Source organism: Nematostella vectensis, chromosome 6 (assembly GCF_932526225.1).
Source record: "Nematostella vectensis chromosome 6, jaNemVect1.1, whole genome shotgun sequence".
Taxonomy (NCBI): Eukaryota; Metazoa; Cnidaria; class Anthozoa; order Actiniaria; family Edwardsiidae; genus Nematostella; species Nematostella vectensis.
Genome location: NC_064039.1, coordinates 8,386,490 through 8,408,006, shown reverse-complemented (window position 1 = coordinate 8,408,006; position 21,517 = coordinate 8,386,490). Strand labels below are relative to the sequence as shown.

At 40.0% G+C, this 21,517-nt stretch overlaps 2 protein-coding genes and 1 pseudogene across 2 annotated transcripts; 2 read left to right on the top strand and 1 right to left on the bottom strand.

The window, feature by feature from the left end:
• LOC5508354 lies at positions 1 to 3,728 on the top strand (annotated as a pseudogene).
• Positions 3,729 to 4,864: 1,136 nt separating this feature from the next.
• LOC5508353 lies at positions 4,865 to 8,963 on the bottom strand. Its single transcript, XM_001628888.3, has 2 exons — positions 8,826 to 8,963; positions 4,865 to 6,717 (listed from the first exon to the last, which is right to left on the bottom strand). Exon 2 carries the CDS (start codon positions 6,680 to 6,682, stop codon positions 5,489 to 5,491), a length of 1,194 nt encoding a protein of 397 aa, XP_001628938.2. The 5' UTR covers positions 6,683 to 6,717; positions 8,826 to 8,963; the 3' UTR covers positions 4,865 to 5,488.
• Positions 8,964 to 9,317: 354 nt separating this feature from the next.
• Positions 9,318 to 21,329, top strand: LOC5508352 (DNA-directed RNA polymerase II subunit RPB2). Its single transcript, XM_001628910.3, has 22 exons — positions 9,318 to 9,502; positions 9,614 to 9,840; positions 11,271 to 11,383; positions 11,657 to 12,200; positions 12,407 to 12,603; positions 13,069 to 13,252; positions 14,366 to 14,772; positions 16,017 to 16,128; positions 16,610 to 16,764; positions 17,017 to 17,215; positions 17,470 to 17,638; positions 17,923 to 18,019; positions 18,521 to 18,615; positions 18,734 to 18,855; positions 19,056 to 19,136; positions 19,246 to 19,293; positions 19,400 to 19,489; positions 19,629 to 19,736; positions 19,870 to 19,983; positions 20,076 to 20,236; positions 20,371 to 20,566; positions 20,774 to 21,329. The coding sequence occupies exons 1-22, from the start codon at positions 9,475 to 9,477 to the stop codon at positions 20,873 to 20,875; spliced, it is 3,549 nt and encodes a 1,182-aa protein (XP_001628960.1). The 5' UTR covers positions 9,318 to 9,474; the 3' UTR covers positions 20,876 to 21,329.
• The last annotated feature ends 188 nt before the right edge of the window (positions 21,330 to 21,517 follow it).

Genomic DNA, 21,517 nt, shown 5'->3' with positions numbered 1-21,517 from the left:
ATGAAAGGATTCATATTCGCTGGAGTTTTGGTGTCTGCTCTGCTTTGCTCTGCCTGGCAGAAGGTACTTATAATGTATTTCATATTTTTTTAAAAAAATCAAAACTTCTAACATCACTCCACGCAATCTCATTTTATTGGATACTTTTTTTTGAATACTTTCTTCCCGGTAAAATGCCTCCGCAGAAGTGGCCCTTTTACAGAAAACGGTTTGTCGGAATTAGCGAATATGAAACACTAAAATACTACAAATCAGTACCAAATTTGCCGTCATTGAATCCAAATTATCTTTAGTATTCTCTATACCGTGGTTAGCTTTAATAAAATGAAAAAAAAAAAATTGACGCTATATGTGTGTCCTCCAGGCAAGCCTTTTGATAAATTAGAGCTTGTTGAAGATGACATGCTGATGACCAAGGAGCAAAAAAGAGGCTTATCTTGCGCACCAGAATGGACGGGTTCGGCGTGCGGCCTTAAGGGACCGCTACCTTTGGACTCAGGGAAAAATCCCTTACACCTTCAGCGACGATATTGGTGAGAGTAAAAGCTGTGTGTCTGTCTGTAAGTTTGTGTTTGTGTGTCTACCCCCACATTGGCATTACCTTTATACCATGGGGAGGTTTTTATGTTTATTTTATTTTATTTATTTATATTTTATCGTAGGTTGAGTTAGTTGGTTCTCGTCTTTGCTCAGAGGGTTTTTTCAGGGTTTTGCTTACTCCTCAAAAAGCGGCTACCTGCGGCATGAATACTTGTTTTAGAATGTCATACATGCGCTCCGGTAATCCAGCGTTCCACCTGCAAGATGGTTGATTACTTTCCCGAAATTTATCATTATTACTTTAACTATTTAGTCATTTCCTTACCTAGCTATAACAATTCGTGCTCTTTGTATTAGACCGAGCCGGAAAAAACATGGCTAAAAAGGCGATGAGCCACTGGATGTCCAAGACCTGTTTGAAGTTCAGCCCACGAAAAAGAGAACGCGCATACATCGAGTTTCAATATGATGGGTAGGTATAAATCACAACTACCTACGCCATCCCGTTAAGATGCCAAAGATCATGCATCGAAATTACGAATCTTATTCTGTTTATACAGGTGGTGCAGAGCCCAAGCTGGTTACACCAGAAAAGCGAGACAGAAGGTCTCTATTGGTAGCGCACGAAAGTAAGTCCTCTATTGGTAGCACACGCAAGCAAGTCCTCTATTGGTAGCACACGCAAGTAAGTCCTCTATTGGTAGCAAACGCAAGTAAGTCCATTATTGGTAGCACACGCAAGTAAGTCTTGTATTGGTAGCACACGCAAGTAAGTCCTCTATTGGTAGCACACGCAAGTAAGTCTTGTATTGGTAGCACACGCAAGTAAGTCTTGTATTGGTAGCACACGCAAGTAAGTCCTCTATTGGTAGCACACGCAAGTAAGTCTTGTATTGGTAGCACACGCAAGTAAGTCCTCTATTGGTAGCACACGCAAGTAAGTCCTCTATTGGTAACACACGCAAGTAAGTCCACTATTGGTAGCACACGCAAGTAAGTCCACTATTGGTAGCACACGCAAGTAAGTCCACTATTGGTAGCACACGCAAGTAAGTCTTTTATTGGTAGCACACGCAAGTAAGTCCTCTATTGGTAGCACACGCAAGTAAGTCCTCTATTGGTAGCACACGCAAGTAAGTCCACTATTGGTAGCACACGCAAGTAAGTCCTGTATTGGTAACACACGCAAGTAAGTCCACTATTGGTAGCACACGCAAGTAAGTCCTATATTGGTAGCAAACGCAAGTAAGTCCTATATTGGTAGCACACGCAAGTAAGTCCACTATTGGTAGCACACGCAAGTAAGTCCTATATTGGTAGCACACGCAAGTAAGTCTCCAATATTTGTAGCACACGCAAATAAGTCATCTATTGGTAGCAAACGCAAGTAAGTATCCAATATTTGTAGCACATACAAGTAAGTTCTCTATAGTAGCTCACGCAAGTAAGTCCTTCATTGGTAGCACACGCAAGTAAGTCCTCTATTTGTAGCACACGCAAGTAAGTCTCCAATATTTGTAGCACACGCGAGTACGTCCTCTATTGGTAGCACACGTAAGTAAGTCCTATATTGGCAGCACACGCAAGTAAGTCTTCTATTGGTAGCACACGCGAGTAAGTCATCTATTGGTAGCACACGCAAGTAAGTCCTCTATTGGTAGCACACGCAAGTAGGTCCTCCCTTTTCTATATTGTCGTTCATTTATCTCTATTTTTCATTGCAGCTAAGTAAGACCTCTCCCTTCATACTGCCTTTTTTATTAGCTCTCCTTACCCCCCTCCCCCCTCCCCCCTTCTCCCGCTTCTATCTCTTTCATTCAATGACTATCGGCTTTTTCCACGAGCATTCTCGACCTGACCGAGACAAGTTTGTGGGTATCCACTTCACGAACATCCAAAAGGGTGAGTAACTCTTGTGAAACAAGCAAGTTTTCGCCGTAGCGGGGTGACAGTAATAATTGAGTCCAAACCTTATTTGAAATAGTTGTATTTGTTTGAAAACGTCTAAACCAGAACTCGTATTGTTTAGGATTCAAAAGTAACTTCAACAAAATTACGATTCTCGCGGCCAGCTTTACGACTATTCGCCCCATGTAAGGTAATCCACAATCCGGAATCCAGGTTTTTAGGGCCCTTGGAATCCGGAATCCAGAGATTGGAATTCGGAATCCACAGTCTGGAATCCAGAATCCAAATAGTTTCGAAATCCGGAATCCATACTTTTCATTCAAATTAATGACTTTAAAAAAATCCCACAATGACCACACAAGCGAAGATGAAGATTGAGTAGCCGAGTAAAGTGCCACGATATTCCTCAAGCCCTTGCCTTTATTCTGTTATTTGCATTTCTAATGAGGAGGTGTGTCTGGTTAGTGTTTAGCATAATTGATTGAAAACTCATTGTCGATCATTGTACAACTTTTTCCGGTCTAATTATCTTCAATTGGCAGAATTCTTACATTCTTAAGAACACTAGTAAGAGTACATTATATACTATATATTAATAGAATGTCATTAATATTTTGTAGGAATCCGGAATATAAGTTGTGCCTGGAATCCGGAATCCAAGGGTCGGAATCCGGAATCCAGAGCCTGGAATCCAGAATCCGGAAGCCTCTTGGATTACCTTACATGGGGCGAGACTATCGTAGCATTATGCACTACTCAAAGTACCAAGGTCAAAACAAGTTGTACGCCGTTGTTATAGAGCCAAGAGAAAAAGGCGCCAGAATAGGTCAGGATTGGTTTGAGCGCCGGCGACATTCGTCAGACGAAGCTGATGTACAAGTGCAATGGTAAGACCACCCACTGCACAAATGGCTGTGTTAAAGCAAGATTAAAGACAAGATAAAAGAACTATCGACGAAATTTCCGTGAAAAATCTCTTATTTTCACTTTTGCGCAATTGCTTAAACACTAAAGAGTTAGTGATCATATCCACGCATGGATGTTGTTCCTAGTTTTGACATACTCATTTTGCGTTTTCTCCTTAGCTCAAGGCGACAGTGAACTTCAGCCCGTCAATGACGAGGATGAGGACGGCGGAGGTACACTCGCATTCTTTATATCTTCGATTTTTTTTCTTATATCTTACGATTACTCCCTTTCATAAGTTATCTGTCTCGTTTGCAGATTCGAATAATAGGCCAAACCCAAAAGGCCCCAAGCCAGGAGAAATTGAGGAATAACATTAAAGGTAAAAGAGAAGGGGAAAAGAGATCTTAATGGCTCTTCAGTCAAATCTGGAAACTTCATTTGGACATTCAAGTTATCTAACTTGTTTTCTTTATTGTTGCAGAAATTTGGGAATCGCCGCTCACCAAGTAGAAAAAAATTGGCTTCGATTTTGACTGTATCAGTTGAAATAAAGAACTCAAGAAATGATTTTAGTCAATATCTTACTACCCAACCCTTTTTTTTGGCAGAGGCTCCAAGCTTCGTAGAACTTTGGAAGTGACGCTTTGAGCCTTTAGTCAGGGTAACTTCACCCAAAATTCCTAGTACTAGCCCCTGTCATGTTCTTAATTCCTATCCCTTTTACCCCGTCAAGATCTTAGTTCCTAGCCCTTTTACCCCGTCAAGTTCTTAGTTCCTAACCCTTTTACCCCGTCAAGTTCTTAGTTCCTAACCCTTTTACCCCGTCAAGATCTTAGTTTCTAGCCCAACAAACAAGTACAGATTATGTCAAAGATACCGTTATTCCGCTCCATCGGGTCCTATTGCAGCAATCAACCACAATTATTAACGCTAACACCTGCATTACAAGAGAGTTGCCATGTTCAGGCCCCTTTACATGCCTGCACTGTATCATGGGAGTCTTATAAACCCTTTGACAGAGGAGGGCAAACTCCTCCCCCAATCTCATCACAGTTTTTGTATGATCTTTGCCCCAAAGCCAATAAAACATTCCCAGGTCCAAGGAACCCACAATAAGCCTCGAACCAATTTTTGAATAAGGTTGGGTGGCAAAAATGTTCCACACTGGTGAGTATGAGGTCACTCATACCCAGGGTACCAGAGCCTCCAAACTTCTCTCGCCCAGTGACGCTCAGCAAAAATGTTGGGTAGGCTAATAATGTCCCAGGCACTCTCCAGATGTAAAAATACTGTTATTTTTTTAAGCAAATTCAGGCGAAACTGTTGTCAGCAACAGGATGTAACAGTTGGGACTTGAAATAAGGGTGGAAGGTTTCTGTCTGCAGTCTGTTTTTCTCACAATTTTGCTCAAAAGTACTCAAGAGTAAATGGGTTAAACCTCACTCATGACCAAACCAAACCCATGATTAAACCTTACATACATCAATTAAAAACAACATAATTAAAATAATGACAAATAAACAGTATATTTTATGGTATGATCTAACTATTTGGTTACATGCTTGCTTTATACAGCTTCATTTCGGTATAAAAATATGGTACACATCGAGCACGTGATTTTTTACACGATATTATATCAGTCTGATATCAGTATATATGTGCTGTCTTCAATTTTAAAAAAATCGGCAAACCAAATTCCTTATCATAAAAAAAAACATAATACCAAAGAAGGAATCTTCAAATGAATCTAAAGAAATATCAATTCAACAATTGAATTTTTAAGTAGACATTAAAAATTTCAGTAACTGACTTGGGATCATGGTTTACCTTCGTTGGCTGAAAAACACAGAACAATCATCGGCTGCTAAGCTTTAGTACTGGATGAGTGAATATACAGTAGAATATACTTTAGTGCCTCTAATAGCCAGCTATTTCTGTTATTAATGGAAATTACTTGCTAATCATAAAGTAATGCAGCTGTAACTGATAAAAATATGTTTGATAGTGAACCTTCATTTAAACCAAGATAAACTTGAAAAAAAAACTTTTTTCTTTTCTTTTCTATTTCTAAAAAAATGAAATTACTTTTCTTAGCACAACTAATGTATAAAAACTACTATCATATTCACATTCACAATGGGTCAGATAGGATGTCTCTATTCCCATTCTGCCTAGGGTTGTAGGCCAGAGATTTCTTGAGGTAAAGTGGAGCAACATTTTCTCTACTGGCAGTTTTCTTTTTTAACCCTAACTCCTCCACATCATATGTGAACACAACGTCATCACTTGGTTCTGGTTTGGCAGAAGACTTGCCAAGGCTGTTGTACTTACGAATGACCTCCATCTCATCTATGTCTTCATGTTTTCTCTGTTTCTGAGATTTTCCGGATCTTGCTAGACCAGGAGTGTTCATTTCGGTGTATTCATTAACACGTCTTCTAGGGATGGCTCCTTGCGGTGTAATACTCTGCAGGGCATTAATTTGAGATATGCCATTTATGCTTCCACCATTTGCGGGTTCCCGTCTCACCTGCATTTGCTGTGGGGGCTGTTTCAGGGAACTCTTAATTGCTATTTCTGGTAGAACAGCTTGCTTGCCTCTAATTACGGGAAGAGGTGTGCAACTTTTCTCTTGAGGAAGATTCTTTATGGAATCATCTTTTCTTACCACCACCATTTCTTCATTTCTTAGAGGCACTCTTGAGCGTTTTTCTGGCATGTAATATTCAATGTTATTAACAGTTGGGGTAACTAACTGGAGATACAACTTCTGTTTGACCTTAAGTTGCTTTTCCTTTTCCCTGTCTACACCGTAACCGTAAACAACAGGGGGATCCAAAAGCCCTAGGTAAACTTTCTGCTTGGTTTTGATTTGCTTCTGTTGTTCCTCAATATCATGAAATGGGTGGTTTTTGTAGCCATTCTTCACCCTTTTTCCAGAAAGTAAATCAGGGTGCCCGGCCAGGTAGTGCCGCACCTCATGCATAGAGCGAAATGGTGTGCTGCCTATTGTGGCATATGGGTATACCCCACCATGTGGATACCCTAGCGTGGTATTTGAGTAGGCAGATCTATTGCCAAGCGAATGAGTCCTGTATCCTAGAGGTAGAGACCCGTATACTGGGTAACCATAATTGTTTTGTGTCTTCAGTCTATGTGGCTGTTGTGGTGGGGTAAGGATAAACTGTCTAGCATCATTGTGGGCATCAGGGCTTGTTGGTCTGAAGCTGGAGACAGTTGCTAAGGAGTCAACCGCATCATTAGTATCATCAACATGTTGTTTTGGTGCCTGGTATTTCTTAGCTATGCTTGCTGAATGCCCCATGGTGTCAAAAGTGTGTGTCGCACTGGTTAATCATTCTGCAACAATTAAGAAATGATCAGACATTATTGACATGTGAAAAAGTAGTATGTCAGGCCTGCACTTAGGATTTTTCTTAAGGGGGGGGGGCAAAATCCGAAAAGGGGGGGGATTGTTGTCTGATAAAAATTTGACCACCCCTGTAATATAACAAAGAGGTTACAAAAAAGTCTGACTTATGAATTGATGACATACCAGAGTGATCTAGCTTATGCTTTATAGTTTTGTCTACAAATAGCCCTGGGTATGGACCTGTATATACTGCATCTAATCATTTTATATTTATTATTACACATGTTTCAAGTTTGAAGCATATCAATCAATGGCTGTCGTTTTTTCTAAATGGTCTAAAAAAGCCTGGGGTGAGCACGCGGGAGACATTTGATATCCTTTAACGTTAGGGACTAGGCTCCATATCCAAGATGGCTGTCAGCAAAATCGTAGTATAAAGCGACTGCTGGCTCAAAACAATTGTTTGATCAAAACACATTTAAAACAAAATATATATTTTTGGAATTTAAAAACATTATTTATCTTGCTCCCCAATCATTAAACTGTGAAATCTGAAATTTGCCCGGGGGGTTTCTTCCCATGTGGACTTGATAGGGATCCTTGTCATATTTTTTAGGGGTCAAAATCGGGCCTCAGGTATTTTTTAGGGGGTATCCAAGAAAAAAAATAGGCTTTTCTCTTAGAAATGCTCCTGAGGTATTGTTTAGGGTAGCAAATTTTGGTCGTGCTGGTATTTTTAGGGGCATTTTTCGAATTTTTCAACCAGCATCCCTACCATTTTTACCTTGAAGACCCCCCCCCCAGGGAAATTTGCATCCTTGAACATAGAGCGTTAAAAGCGATGTCAGCAAAAATTTGTCAAGTAAGAAATCAAGCCATGGAAGTAAAGGTAGTGAGTTTCCTACCAGTTACAAATAAGATTGTATAGAACTTACGAAAAAAATATAGTTTATGCAATACGGTACATTTAGATAACGGGTAATAGGATGATAAATAGAAATGTCATAGTAAGTCACTAGACGCTATTCATCCTGCTACATGCCTGTGTAACTAAGCAATCGGTTTGAAGAGGGCTTTACAGCCACTTTAGTTGTGTTGACAAGAAAACAGTTAGACTTGAAACGAATTTAAACATACCTACAAATGCAGTTAAACTGAAAAAAAAAGAGATAGGCCATGCGAAAAAAAAAACATCGGTCACAAAATACAAACTTTAAGTATAAATCAAAACGGGACTAATTATTTTTTACATGCTTCTGCGCGTCAAAACCTGGAGATGTAACTAATATCTAGCACATTTCATATCTTACCTGATGCTAGATTATAGGTCTAAAAATCGCAACAGATGTGAAAGTAATCATTAGCTGTTGGTATCGAAATGGTTTGACAAGGAATCGCTACCCCCATTCACAAGAAAACAATGGCCTCAAATCTAAAGTCATTTGTCTTTATCGTTAAAAAAAAGTCAAAAAGTTTTACCCAAGCAATTACGAGGTTCAGGAAACGAAATAAGGGATTCTTCGAATAAAGAGTTCAGATTTATCGAAACCCAAAGAACACTTCCTCACACCGCGAACGACACCATCAAGAACAAAAGACAATGCCGATAAGAGAGATTTTGAAATGACGTATCAATTTAGGATTATACCCCAGAAGATCAGAAGTTCACAATATCATATTCATAACATCGAGAATTCTTATTAGAACACAGAATTTTCGAGGTTTCCCCAATGAAGAAGAAAAGAAAACAAACAAAAAGAAGTATTAGTGCGTGGTAAACCCATTTAGAAGACAAGTGTTGTGGCAAAAATATGACAGCAAAACCTTGATAATTGACTTATTACCGCATTTCCGATAAACTAGAAGGCAACGGCAACACTGAGTTTATTCACAAGTCTATCATGATAGTAATAGTAACCATACAACAAATTAGACTAAGTGCAAAGATTCGTTACAAGAAATGATTTGGTCGGCGAAGCGTTACCATCGAAACCCAAGAGGGAGAGATCCGATGAATTCGAGAAACAAATTCATAACCAAAACGCTAAGCCATGCGACGAAACCATCAGCACTATGAATTATGATAGCTGCTTACCTGGTATTAGTGAAGTGCTGAATGTTTTAGATCGCTAACAGGCCATCACGACGAAACACGAGTTAGCACATTTTGTTGTGGTGTTATGGCGTTCGATCGCGTCTCTTTACAATGCGGCCCCCGTGATGCTTTGCGAGAGGAGATGCCCTCAAATGTGCAATGATGACAAAGAAAATATTTCATATAATTCATTTTGCATCATTTAAGCTTCAGGAACAGATAATTGTGTTTTATTTATTACTTAGAAGCAGTGAGCAGGTTTTCATCCACTATTCATAGAAAGAAAACGAATAAAGATAAAAAAAGTAGACATATTACAAGAAATGATCATCTTGGTACGGTCACTATAAACGCTGGCCAAAATTACACAAGGAAGTCGAAATCTGTGGATTTTTTCCTAAACTTATATTCCCAATTATTAAAATAAAAAACGATTTTTTATCTAGCATGGTCACCCTTTGGTATAACAGGGAGTACAAAACTCCTTTGGATAGCCTGGGACGAGCTGGCTCAGCAGTAATGGCTGATCCCAGCAGTCGATGAGGGATTCTGTGGAAATAAATCCAATTCCATCGAGCGTCTTCAGACAACTACTGTTTTGGAAACTTTAATTATATCACCCTAAATAATCATAGATTGACTATACAAAATGAGTAATGTCTACGATCACGATGATGGTAAGTTTTTAGAAAAAAGTTTTGCATGTTATTTTGACAACTCGTATGCCCGCCATCAAAACTTTCGAACTTTGTTAAAAAGAATAAGATGATAATGTTCGATTTTCTTAGATGCTGGATATGGGGAGGATGAAGGCGAGGATATTACTCCAGATTTATGGCAAGAAGCTTGCTGGATTGTTATCAGCTCGTATTTCGACGAGAAAGGTCTCGTACGGCAACAGTTGGATTCGTTCGACGAATTCATACAGATGTCTGTCCAAAGAATCGTTGAGGATTCACCAGAAATCGACCTACAAGCCGAATCACAGCATATGACATCAGACACAGAGATTCCTGTAAGTACTGTGTTGGTGAATACAGAGAATGTATGAACATTCTCACAAAAAAAAAAAACAGGCTTGTGATGAGGGTGTCTATAAAACGAAGACCTAAAACCTAAAACCTGTGACCCCAAAAGCAACGACCCCAAAAGCTACGACCCCCAAAGTTTTGCCGTTATTTTTAGCCTACCTTGTTTGCCAAAAGGGCTACACAGTGTGGAAGTTTCACGTGGAATCAGTGATCCTTATGAGATAATAAGCTTATTCAATTTGTTTTTTTTTAAATTGGGAAAAGGGAACTACTTGTGTTTCCAGGTGGTCGTTTCTTAAAACCCCGATATACTCAGAAACCGGAATGTCACCCGGTAAACATTTTCGGGTGTTTCTTCCAAAATCTTAATTGCCCGCTAACTTTATACGGGAAATCTCTCCATGTTCTAGTTGTGTTGAGTTGTAGAAGTTTTCATCACAGAGAAAACCATTCCACTGCCCGGTGATAAGTGGGCCAATCAAGGCTTACATCCAATCAGGTTTCATCTCTGTAAAATGATTTGACATTTAGCTGTCACAGTGCGCATAAAGATATAGAGCTTTGCGAAATTATTAGTTTTTTTACAAAATAAGACTATATTTACTTGTTTTTTGTCTTTCTTTCGAAAAATGTTGATGCCACAGCAATTGTTTGGGGTACAAGTTGTCTACAGACATCGACAAAACTAGGATTTCAATAACTATTTAGCCAATCTATTCATAAACTTTAAAAATTATAATTTACTTGTCTGGAACCCGCATCGGCACGCTGCGCAAAAGCTTTTTTTTGATAAACACTCTTCCTCGCCAGGAAGTTCGAAAACTATTCTGAGGGCATTTTTATAAATTACCGGTGATTGCCGGGTCTGTTAGGTTACAGGGAGAGTTTTGGGGATAATTTTTCGGGCAAAGGAGCTTGTCTGAAAAATGTGTGAAACTACAATTTTTAATGGGACAAATAAACGACAATTAAAAATAGTTTATTGGCGTGCACATGAGAATATTTCGTCCATGAAAAGCACAACAAAATTCGCTGAATTACCTCATTAGGATCACTGATTCCATATGAAACTTTCGCGCTGTGTAGCCATTTGGGAACAAGGTAGACTAAATAATAACTGAAATTTTTGGGGGGTCGCAGCTTTAGGGGTCGTAGCTTTTGGGGTCACAGGTTTTAGGTATTAGGTTTTAGGTCTTCGTTTTGTAGACACCCCTTGTGATGAGGTCCACAATCTTGTGACACCCGCCTAAAGGGGGTGAGTTGACAGCTATGTGTGTACGACACATAATTTTAGCTAGAGTCATTTGTTAGGCACAGGAAACCCAGTATTGGGGCATCTCATTTTGTCGTTGGCCTAACTAAATACAGTGTTGTTCCCAGTTAAGTCCTAATCATCCTATTTATGTCATTGTAGGCAAGGTTTGTGCTGAAGTTTGAACAGATTTACCTGTCTAAGCCCACTCACTGGGAGAAAGATGGCGCCCCTAGTCCAATGATGCCTAATGAAGCACGTCTACGCAATCTTACGTAAGCACTTGTTATGTACATATATGCTGTTATCGCAGTGCTTTTATTATCGGTATCAAATAAACATATCATATTTTTTATGTACCTGTTAATATTCACATGGCTTTCAGAAACAAGGATTTGACCATTAACATTACCCATGAACCACTGCAGACAATGACACATTAATTCTTGAGTGCAACCTTAATTGATGGACTTCACATAACTTGATATCTTCATATATATATATATATGTATAACTTGTATACCTTATATACATCTTGTTAATTATAGGTATTCTGCACCCTTTTATGTCGACATCACAAAAACAAGAATCAAAGACAATGAAGAACCACAGGTCACAACTCACAGTAAAATGTTTATTGGCAAAATACCCATCATGCTTCGTTCTACATATTGCCTGCTAAATGGACTCCTTGACAGGGATTTAACAGAACTGAACGAGTGTCCCCTCGACCCGGGAGGATACTTTATCATCAATGGATCAGAAAAAGTCCTCATTGCCCAGGAGAAGATGGCAACCAACACAGTCTATGTATTTTCCAAGAAAGACTCCAAGTACTCGTATACGGCAGAGATTCGCTCATGTCTGGAGCATTCTTCCAGGCCAACTAGCACCATGTGGGTCTCTATGCTTGCTAAAGGAAGCTCTGGTGGCCGCAGGAGTGCGATAGGTCAGAGAATTGTAGGATCACTTCCTTACATCAAGCAGGAGATCCCTATCATGATTGTGTTCAGGGCTCTAGGATTTGTGGCTGACAGAGACATTTTGGAGCATATTATTTATGACTTTGAAGACCAAGAAATGATGGAAATGGTATGTTTTAATTTCTTGCGTTATTGATGTGGATTACAGTAGGTTTTGCTACTGTAATCCACATTTTCAGCAAAATATATATTTTATTGGATTTCTAACTGTATTTCCAAGAGAAATTCTAACTACAGTATTAGAATTCAAGTCTTTTCTGGCTTAAAGTTTGAATTATCTCTTATGATATGTTAAGAGTTTTTTCTTGCTTGTAGGTAAAACCATCTCTAGATGAAGCATTTGTCATCCAAGAGCAGAATGTTGCCCTTAATTTCATTGGTTCCCGTGGGGCTAGGCCAGGTGTTACAAAGGAACGACGTATCAAATATGCCAAGGAAATTCTGCAGAAAGAAATGCTTCCTCATGTCGGTGTTAGCGACTTTTGTGAGACAAAAAAGGCTTATTTCCTTGGGTAAGTTCTACATGTAAACTTTTTTTTCACTTTCTTATGCTTCTTTGAAAGCTTGGAGTTTTTTTTACAAACTGTAGCTTACTGCAGCTAAGAATACTTAACTTTCTTGAAAAAATTGCATGACTTCTTGGCTGTCTCTTTGACATCTCAATTCAAACCCATATCTGCCATTTACAAAATTCTGTGAACTCTCGTCAATTTAATCCAACTACTTAAACCACTTACCGTCTTTCATCATTCTCACTAACAGAATGACAACTGGCGCGTTTTGATTGGAAACCATTTCAGTGCTGGCCAATGAAAACATTCCAAAGATTTTTAGTGATGGAAGCCAGAATGTGATTTACATAGCTGTTGTAAATTGTTGGAGAGTTCAGATAATATTTAAAACTGCAGTAAATTTGATTCTCTGATTTCCATTTCTTAGCTGGATATACTCACCTAGTCTCTGAATGTTCCCTTTAGATACATGGTACATCGGCTGTTGTTGGCTGCACTTGGTCGCCGTGAACTGGATGATCGTGATCACTATGGCAACAAGAGGCTGGACCTAGCTGGTCCCCTTCTTGCTTTCTTGTTCAGGGGGCTTTTCAGAAACTTGATGAAGGAAGTCAGAATGTATGCCCAGAAATTCATTGATAGAGGAAAGGTATACTACATTCACTGCGGTTGTTTGGATCCATGTTGCAATTATGATATAATCTAAACTACTATGCATGTTGGCTAGTAATAACAATAATAGTATAATAATGATAATGCTGCCTCGTAACCAGGCTCTTACTAGCGTGACCGGACTAAGCGTACAGGGGTAGAATGAAAAACGGGAAGCACCTGGCAGATTCTGAAAACAAAATGCTGGCAGATAATAAGGTCAGAAATATGCATGGTAAACCACACGCTTTTATTGAAGTGCGAAGGGAGCCAAATTTTCACCAAGCTGTTCTAGGATATTGTGCTCCTTGTCCTCAGTCACAATTCCTACAAGGAGAATGCTGAATTTTACGAGAAAGCCGGAGTAGCAATCATTTTCGTATCGCACACAGAATCACCTTTGTTAACAAGAACATGCAGGAAGCAGACGGCTACGGCACGTAAGGAAAACATGGCTCTTCCTTCAAGAATTGTTTGAGAAAAGAAGGGAGCATGTTAGTCGCATTACCTTCCATATCAAGGTCTTGGAAGGATGTGTCAAGTTCTTCAATACCTCCCTCCTACGCTATCGCTGACGTTCCCTCGGAGAGTTGACTCTTAAAACTGCTTTTCAAGCTACATTTCTTTGATTTTTTGTACTTCAAGACACAAATATATAAAATTTCAGAAGTCTAAACAAAAACAACAGTGATTTATCCCAAAACGATTTTTCTCTCGAAATCCAGAAATCGGAACAATGTTACAGAAATCTGACAGAATCTGCGGGGCTTCTTATTTCTCCTGTTGACCCTTCCCTTGTTCCTTTGCGCTAGCGCTAAACCTTGCCATGGCTCACTAGTATATTTTTCACTTCTTTTTACTGACATGAGATTCCTGGGTACGAGGCAGATGATAATGTGATTATTTGACTTCTTCAAAAGAACTACTATTGTAATGTTAAGGCGAACAAAAAAGCAATAATACTCTATACACATCAACTGTTGAGTTCCAAGGATTGTATGATTTGGTGAAATAGACTCAAAAGAGGTGTATTTCAAGCTCATAATGAATATAAATTGTGTGTTAGTATCAGGACTTCAACTAATGCATCAAATTTGTGTGTTCTGATCAGGACTTCAACATAGAGCTTGCACTGAAGCCCAAAGTTATCACAGATGGCCTGCGGTATTCCCTTGCTACAGGCAATTGGGGAGACCAGAAAAAAGCCCACCAAGCGAGAGCAGGTGTGTCACAGGTGCTGAACAGACTCACCTTTGCTTCCACACTCTCCCATCTAAGGCGTCTGAACTCTCCCATTGGTCGAGAGGGGAAGCTGGCCAAGCCAAGACAGCTTCATAACACTCATTGGGGAATGATCTGCCCAGCTGAGACACCTGAGGGCCATGCTGTTGGCCTGGTAAAGAATCTCGCCCTGATGGCATACATTTCCGTGGGCTCTCAGCCCAGTCCTATTCTTGAGTTCATGGAAGAGTGGACCATGGAGAATCTTGAGGAGATAACACCCTCAGCCATCAATACGTAAGTCGCATGTAGGCTGCTTAACACCCTCAGCCATAAATATTTAAATCCCAATTAGGAGATAACACCCTCAGCCATAAATATTTAAATCCCAAGTAGTAGATAACACCCTCAGCCTTCAATATGTTAGTCCCATTCTGCTTTCCATTGGGTTCTTTTTGCTCTAAAAGTAGTGATTACTATACCCTGGTTCCAGAGCCTCGATGTCTTCCTATTTAGTGGCCAGTGACCTATTACTGGCCAAGGCTCTGGCCTCTCGAAGCACTATTTCGACTTATGCTAGGTTCAGAATCTGAATTTGGTGGCTGATTGGCCAATTGCGCATGCTCATGGAAACCAATAAATTCTGACAGTTTTCTATTGTGTTTTTGCTTCAAGTTCAAAAGGTTAAAACCGTTTTTTTAAGAGTTGTTGTTCGCAATAACAAACATTAAAGCAAATGAAGCAGGAGCGATAGATTATTTTGATCACAATTATCATAGCTTTGCAGTCTGTAAGTACTTACAAGATTTACCAGTATTTAAAATGTAAAGTCTTTTAAAAAGGGGTCTCTTTATGAGTTCATCAAGTGGTGAGATGTCTTATCTGTCCTGTCGACCGGCTGCTACAATGGGAAATCACTGATTTTCCAGCTTATTCCCGGCGTTTGCTCTTGCCTCAACAATAGCGGATTCAACTATTACAAGCAAGCGATTGTACTGGTCATTTGTCCCCTTTTCCCCTGAGTTCTTTGATAGACTCGTTCCAAGGATAACTGCAGGCTTATCCTTGATTTTCTCCTCCTTTGAGTGCTTTCCCGAAAAAATGTTTCACATTTCACACCTCATTCTATGCGCAGATTCTTTTCACTAACTCTTCATTCAGATGAATTTTGTTGTTTTTAACTCTGGTTTTTATGGGCTTTTCATACTTGTGAACCCTATTCTTGAGCAAGATGTTTTCATCCAAGGTACCGTCATGTGAAACTGACACATGCTAATCACAAAACATTAACATGGAAGTGAGGCATAAGTCGAAATTTCGCTTTAAGAGGCCAGAGCCTCACCTCAAGCTCGCTGGCCATTAAATAGAGACGTTCTAGGCTCTTGAACCAGGGTATGATTACTTCCTATTTTTTTATTGCTTTTATTAGGACTTATGGATAATGTAGCCATAATTTATTTTACATTGATGTGGTAAAAAAGGAATTTGAAAGTCAGATAATAACGAGTTTCACTGTTTGTTTGATGTATTTTATCCTCTAGCTCTACCAAGATCTTTGTGAATGGCTGCTGGGTGGGCATCCATCGGGATCCTGATCAACTTATGAGCACACTAAGAAAACTCAGGAGGCGAATGGACATCATTGTATCTGAGGTAAAATGGAAATACATAGGTACATAGTGTGGCTTCACATAGATTGGGAAAGGCTCTGTACAATAATGTACACATTAAAACAGTGTGCTGTGAAATGGTTAGAGGGGGATCTTTAGTTAATGATAGCATTACAAACGTATTCAGTGCAAACTACAAATGTCAAATGGCATTACTTAAAATATTCATATGACTGACAGGTGCTAATGAGTACTAAATTAATTAACTGTGAGAACACAGTTAGATAATTGTGAGAACACAGTTAGAGTTCTAGATAATCTTCTGCAATGCCAGTGTATACATTGGTGACTTTTGATTGATTGTCTTATGGTGCATACATGTTCTATTGCATTTTTTACTAATTATAATGAGACCCATGCTATCTTTTGGTTGTAAAATCGACAGTTGGCATTTGGCTTATGTGGTAGATGTTATCATTAATGTTGTTATGTCACTAACTGGCTCTACTGAATGTTTTTCTCAGGTTTCTATGGTGCGGGATTTCCGTGAACGAGAAATCAGAATCTACTCGGATGCAGGCAGAATCTGTCGACCTCTTCTGATTGTGGAAAATCAGAAACTTCTTTTGAAAAAAAATCATATCGACCAGCTGAAAGAAAGAGAGTATAACGAATACAGGTAAATGATTTAAGAATAATTTGTACATGGCTGCTCACATAATCTTTGCCTTGTACTGTATCAAATGATTTGATGGTTTTTATTATCAAAAAGAAAGTTTGTTTTGCATGCACGTTAAATAAGCTGACTTTGCAGCCATGTAGTGTAAAACAAAAGACACAAGAATAGGCAGTTACGCATTTAGAAAAGCTGTGTCTACTTATCTTAATTTTGATAAAAGTACAGTATGTGAAATCATGAATTTTCTTGTAGCTGGCAAGAGCTAGTTGCTAATGGCATTGTAGAGTACATTGATGTGAATGAGGAAGAGACTGTCATGGTGGCTATGACGCCAGATGAGCTGGTAGAGAAGGGTCAGGCATACTGTTCTACCTACACACACTGTGAGATCCACCCTTCCATGATCCTCGGAGTGTGTGCTTCCATCATCCCATTTCCAGATCACAATCAGGTAAACTGCACTGTTATAGAACCTCAATTATTAACTCCTCAAAAGCAGTTAAGTACAAATGATTCCGAGTCCCTGTGATTCACGTTTACTGTACTCTCCATTAGTTACAAAATATTAGTTACAAAAGGGCTAAGGGAAAAGAAAAGATCTTGTGTGGCCAACTTGTTTTGGTTCTTGTTCTCGGAGGTCCCCACATAATACATAGTCACTGAAGGTAGAAAGATTCTGATGTGACATTGCCTTGTTCTCTGCAGTCTCCACGTAATACCTACCAATCTGCTATGGGTAAACAAGCCATGGGCGTGTACATCACAAATTACCATGTGCGCATGGACACATTAGCACATGTGCTGTACTATCCTCAAAAGCCGCTAGTCACCACACGCTCCATGGAATACTTGAGATTCAGGGAGCTGCCAGCTGGTAAGTGAGCTATTGTGACGCCCTGTTCTTGGTCTTGTATTTTTTCCAGTTAAGCGCATGTTTTGTATTTAAGCATGTGTTTTGGGCGTAGAGTGCTTTTGCTAGGCCCATATTTAGGATTGTGATTGTGTTGGAATCTTCTTCTAGCTTTCAGTGCTAGCAGTTTACGTAAAAGGGGTGAGCATCTGAGGCTATATCCCTTTGTATGAATCACCATTGTTTAATATTGGTTGTATGTATACATTTAACAGACAAACAAAACTGACATGTATCCAATCTTTCAGGGATTAATGCCATTGTAGCAATTGCATCGTACACTGGGTATAATCAGGAGGACTCGGTTATTATGAATGCATCGGCCATTGACAGAGGTCTTTACAGGTGGGTTTTAATCAAGATTATTTATATGCATCAGCCGCTGACAGAGATCTTTTTACAAGTAAGGAAGCTGGGAGCTGGGCTGGGCCGACTTTATCCAGGACATTAGGGTCTTATTCGGACTGCTAAATAAGGCGCACTGTGCTGCCACGCAGTTCACACGGACGAGAGAGTGTTAGTATGTTAATGCCCCTTTTGGTTATATGACTAAGTACAGCCACTGAAGATAGACTCTGCCTTCTTCAGTGTTAACGCCCCTTTTGGTTTTGCGACCAAGTACAAAAACTGGAGATAGACTCTGCCTTATTCAGTGGTTCTTTAACGTCCCACAATAACAGATTGGCTAGGTAGGTTTTGGGAGACGGGACCGCCATTAACGTAGTCATCCAAGCCATGAGGGATACACAGTCTTCAAGGAAGCGAAGCCTGTATCACCAAGCAATCGCGCCTCTATCTGTTTTTTTTTTTGTTTGTACTTGCTGTTGACATGTGTTTTACTCTTAGGTCTGTATTCTACCGATCGTACCGAGATCAAGAGTCTAAGAAAGGGTTAGACCAAGAAGAGACGTTTGAGAAGCCTACGAGAGATGCTGTGCAGGGTCAGCTTCTGTCTGTTTTAAGTGCCATAACTATTTTTTGGCAGATTTGAGGCTCTCTTGGCCTATTGTCCTTTCTGATTTGCGGTATGAAAGACTCATTGTCGCTTGAAATCACCAGGTATGCGCAATGCCAGCTACGACAAGTTGGATGAAGACGGACTAATAGCACCGGGAATACGTGTCAGTGGTGATGATGTGATTGTTGGGAAAACTGTCACCCTCCCAGACAACGATGATGAGGTAACGAAGTGTTAAAGAAGTGCTCCTTCTGGGCCAAAAACCACCCCTACAGCCTCATAAATACTCTATTCTGTGTATTGTATCATCAAACAGGCGATGGCTTTCTTTCTTTTCTCCCTGGAATTCCGCTAATTTTATACCAATGTGGCATCATCTTTGTCAGAAATTATTAACGCTCATTTGTTCTTGACTTTGTACAGCTCGAGGGAACAGCCAGGAAATACAGCAAGAAAGATGCCAGCACCTTCCTGCGGCCCAGCGAAACTGGAATCGTAGACCAGGTATTATCCTCCTTACCCCTACAATTACACACGAATTGGCCAGTAGACAATATCAAAACGACCCTTGTCTTGATAGCCCCATTGGTACTGACTATATGTTTATTTGTAGGTGATGGTTACTATCAACCAGGAAGGGTTCAAGTTCACTAAAATCAAGGTATAAGGCTCCGTTGCGACTATATAGACACATTATTGAAGCTCGCATTGTTGGTGGTTATGTTGCAATGGATTTGACCTATATACCTGAATCTCATCCTTTATAGGTCAGATCAGTGCGAGTCCCGCAGATTGGAGATAAGTTTGCTAGTCGTCACGGGCAGAAGGGAACATGCGGTATTACCTACAGACAAGAGGTTAGTACTGCATTATTTGATTCATAAGTGCAAACAAAATTGTGTTCTGTTAACTTATTGAGGTGTCACATTGTATTCATCACAATACATATAATGTACTATTCCATTATTTTGCTGATTGGTATAATTTCTCTGATAGGACATGCCGTTCACGTGTGAAGGACTCTCCCCTGATGTGATCATCAATCCTCACGCTATCCCCAGTCGTATGACCATTGGTCATCTTATCGAGTGCCTACAGGGCAAGGTAAGTGATAGGGAATGTGGGTAAGGGTTGAATGGGTCACGGGGAAAAGGGTTTGGTTGATGACATGAGTAAGGTCTTGAAGGATCACGTGGGTAATGTCTAGGTGGTAAAGTCTTGTCTCACTTTGCGCCAGGTTTCTGCTAACAAGGGCGAGATTGGCGATGCAACTCCGTTCAACGACGCTGTTAATGTGCAGAAAATCTCTCAGCTTCTGAACGACTACGGCTACCATTTGCGAGGGAATGAGGTAAAGTATCAACGAACGAGGGATAACCATATTATAAGGAAACTGCCTCTAGCATTGTGGTAGTTGTTGATCATGTTTCTCTACTCCTCCAGGTTCTTTACAGTGGCTTCACGGGTCGAAAGTTGAACACCCAGGTCTTCCTTGGGCCTACGTATTACCAGCGTCTTAAGCACATGGTGGATGACAAGATTCACTCCCGAGCGCGTGGGCCGCTCCAGATCTTGACCAGACAGCCCATGGAGGGTCGATCACGGTAAGACACTCATTACGTGTTTATTGGGTTTGGCGTAGGCATTCAGTGGCCCATGGGTTTGACGAAGACGGTGATATACTCACCATTCGTGTATTGCGTGACACTGACCGCTGACCATGTTCGTTGTGTGACAGTGATGGCGGTCTGCGTTTCGGTGAGATGGAGCGTGACTGCATGATTGCGCACGGCTCGGCCCAGTTCCTGAACGAGCGTCTGTTCGAGGTTTCCGACCCGTACAGCTGTCACGTGTGTAATCTTTGCGGACTCATTGCCATCGCCAACCTCAGGAACAACACGTTTGAGTGCAGAGGATGCAAGAATAAGACACAGGTATGATAGACAGTATTTTTTTTTACCGTCACAGTCTGATGGTGAGCCACAGTCACATTGCATTGATTAATCAAAGGAAGCAGCAATCCTTTGGAACATCATTTTTTCCCTCGTCCCGCCACGTTTGGATCAAGATGAATGGACAAAGTGCGCAATGTTTGCGTAATTTGTCAGGTCAGTGATTATGCCGTTCTATGTACACCACAGGTATCCCGGATCCGCATGCCCTACGCTGCTAAACTGCTTTTCCAAGAACTGATGTCAATGAGTATCGCTCCGCGCATGATGGTGTGTGACCCGGTCAAGTAACCTTGTAAAAAAAAAAACCCGCTTGTAGAGCAATAACATCGGACTCCATGTAAATAGTGTACCACCGCAAAGAAGAGGCGTTCTCCTCACGCTAGAAGAAATGTGTGATAGTTTGACAGAACTCATCTACCAAAGTCGAAAATTGACCTGTTTCACATCCAGCCTGTCCACCCAAACAGGGACACGTACATCACCTCGCCAAAAATAGAAGAAATATTTTTCTCAGTCGATTATCTGACATGTAAAAGTGTAGTTGTAAGCACATGCTAAACATACTGTTAAAACAAACTCTCGTTTTGTTTAGAAAGGTATACAGATGATGAATACGAATTTAAGTAGTCATCTAGGAATGTAACGGTTAACTTTTTCTTTTAAGATACAGTAGACTGTATTCAACTAATTTATATAGCTGTAAAAAAATTATCTTTTTGTAATAAATGTGAACGATAAGAGACCACTGTGGTTTTTATATATTAAAGTCCCATCGGCAACCAAAGCGATTGTTGTTGTTTTGAAACAGCGCCATTGTTTTGCTAGTGATTTGATTGGAGGACTATAATACGCATAATTATTCACTACCGACACTCGATAATAATAAAAATAATGATAATAATAATAATACAATAATAATAAGTTTAATTC

Bases quoted from the DNA above. Each gene is read 5' to 3' on its own strand.
- LOC5508353 (XM_001628888.3), bottom strand. From the start codon at position 6,682: ATGGGGCATTCAGCAAGCATAGCTAAGAAATACCAGGCACCAAAACAA.
- LOC5508352 (XM_001628910.3), top strand. From the start codon at position 9,475: ATGAGTAATGTCTACGATCACGATGATG. The intron at 19,294-19,399 runs GTATAAGGCTCC...CATCCTTTATAG, and splicing joins TCAAGTTCACTAAAATCAAG to GTCAGATCAGTGCGAGTCCC. The intron at 19,984-20,075 runs GTAAAGTATCAA...CTACTCCTCCAG, and splicing joins ACCATTTGCGAGGGAATGAG to GTTCTTTACAGTGGCTTCAC.